The 1,546-nt window shown below is 36.9% G+C and overlaps 1 protein-coding gene across 2 annotated transcripts in view; it reads left to right on the forward strand.

Moving 5' to 3' along the window:
- Window positions 1-1,546, forward strand: part of LOC108737149 (H(+)/Cl(-) exchange transporter 5) — a 17,383-nt gene that overhangs the window by 2,452 nt on the left and 13,385 nt on the right. For both annotated transcript variants that reach the window (XM_018469844.2, XM_018469861.2), the window contains exon 2: window positions 861-981. In XM_018469844.2, coding sequence (XP_018325346.1) covers window positions 861-981 — 121 coding nt within the window. The remainder of the gene's footprint in view (window positions 1-860; window positions 982-1,546) is intronic.

The raw sequence follows: 1,546 nt of genomic DNA on the forward strand, positions 1-1,546 counted from the left end.
ATGAATTTTTTCGATCATATCTGGAGTTGTGACCTCAACGGGGCGTCCTGAGCGAGGCCCATCAGAGGTGCTCACACGACCCTTTTTAAACTCGGAAACCCACTGCTTAACGGTTGAATATGACGGGGAGGATTGAAAGATTATCTGTGGAATCTCTTTTTTAATTTCCTTCGGCGTTAACCCCTTCAAATAAAAGTATTTGATGACAGCACGATTTTCCTGCTTTTCCATTTTTACGAAAACCACAGAGGCGTCTTGTTCAGCGTGCTGTCAAACCTATACTAGCAAGGAGATCGGGCTGAAACTATAGCTACAAGCTATCCAAGGATGGTACTATAGAATGTCACCTCAAGGTAGGCCTAGTGGCGTCATCTCATGGTTAGGCCGGAAACTTATCAATCCACCCTCGTATATGCATTCTAAAGGTAGTGTGAGCTTTTCAAGATTTAAAAATGTACTTGTGCTTTTTGGAAGAAATTTCACGTTTTGAGGAAAGCATTTATATTTTTTCAATTTCCCCACAAATACTCATTAAAAAAAATTCCCTCCTGAGGCTCTTTCTTGTGCATATGATGATTAATGATTTCCCCGCTGTTTCGCCTTTACTAAATTAATAATTGTGACTCATCTTATTTTCATTCATATTCTGAAGTTATTGTTCAATGTTGTAATCGATCGTTTATACTGCGCATGGTACCCACCAATAGAGTAAGCAATGCCGATATTGCGAATTTAACATTCAAAGTGTTTCTGAAACAAATCTCACATTTCCAGCTTTTGTCGTTTTCTTTATTTTTGTTTTGATCAACCTACTCAAGATCAGTTAAAATAATGCAATTTTTCTCTGTTCTTACGTGTAGAAATACGAGAACGGTGGAGGGGCGGATTTAGGGGGTGCAGATGACGATATGATCGACATCAACACCAACGGGGGTGGAGATAGGACCATGCCCAGGTCTCACGAAGATGAGCACTTGTCTTGTAAGTACATTACTATTTTATTACGTGTTTGCAATAATAAACAAAATTGAATTTTTTATTTTTTTGTCTGTAGCATATGCCTATCGCTAGACCATACAAAAAAATTTTCTTCTCTAAGTTTACAATGTACACGTTACGTAACGGAATTGGGAGGGGAGAAGAGTCAGGCCGGGCGTTACGGTCCTGTTTACGTGGCAGAAGGGGTCAAAAATTGATGAATTAACAACATAATTTTTGGTAGCCTTTATTGGCAGATAAAATTCTAAAAATTCAACCTGTTCCATCTAATACCGGCTTTAAAAGTTCATAAGAAATTCAAACAATTGTTTCACCACATTGTAGTTTCTTGAAGTTATGATATTATTTAAAATTTAAATCCTCACGCCCCGAGGGCGTGATAGCTGTAACAACTTTTCCTCATTAATTTGTGGCTATCTATTGTGGTAAAAATTAATTCACTTTAATATATTGAAATTAACTCTATAAAAATTCTTCTAAATGCCTCAACTAATATGTATGATCTCGCAAAAAAATTGAATTCTGTTCCGAATTCGAAAATGTTAAA

The sequence above is a fragment of the Agrilus planipennis genome, unplaced genomic scaffold (genome assembly GCF_000699045.2).
Source record: "Agrilus planipennis isolate EAB-ADULT unplaced genomic scaffold, Apla_2.0 scaffold9, whole genome shotgun sequence".
Lineage (NCBI taxonomy): Eukaryota > Metazoa > Arthropoda > Insecta > Coleoptera > Buprestidae > Agrilus > Agrilus planipennis.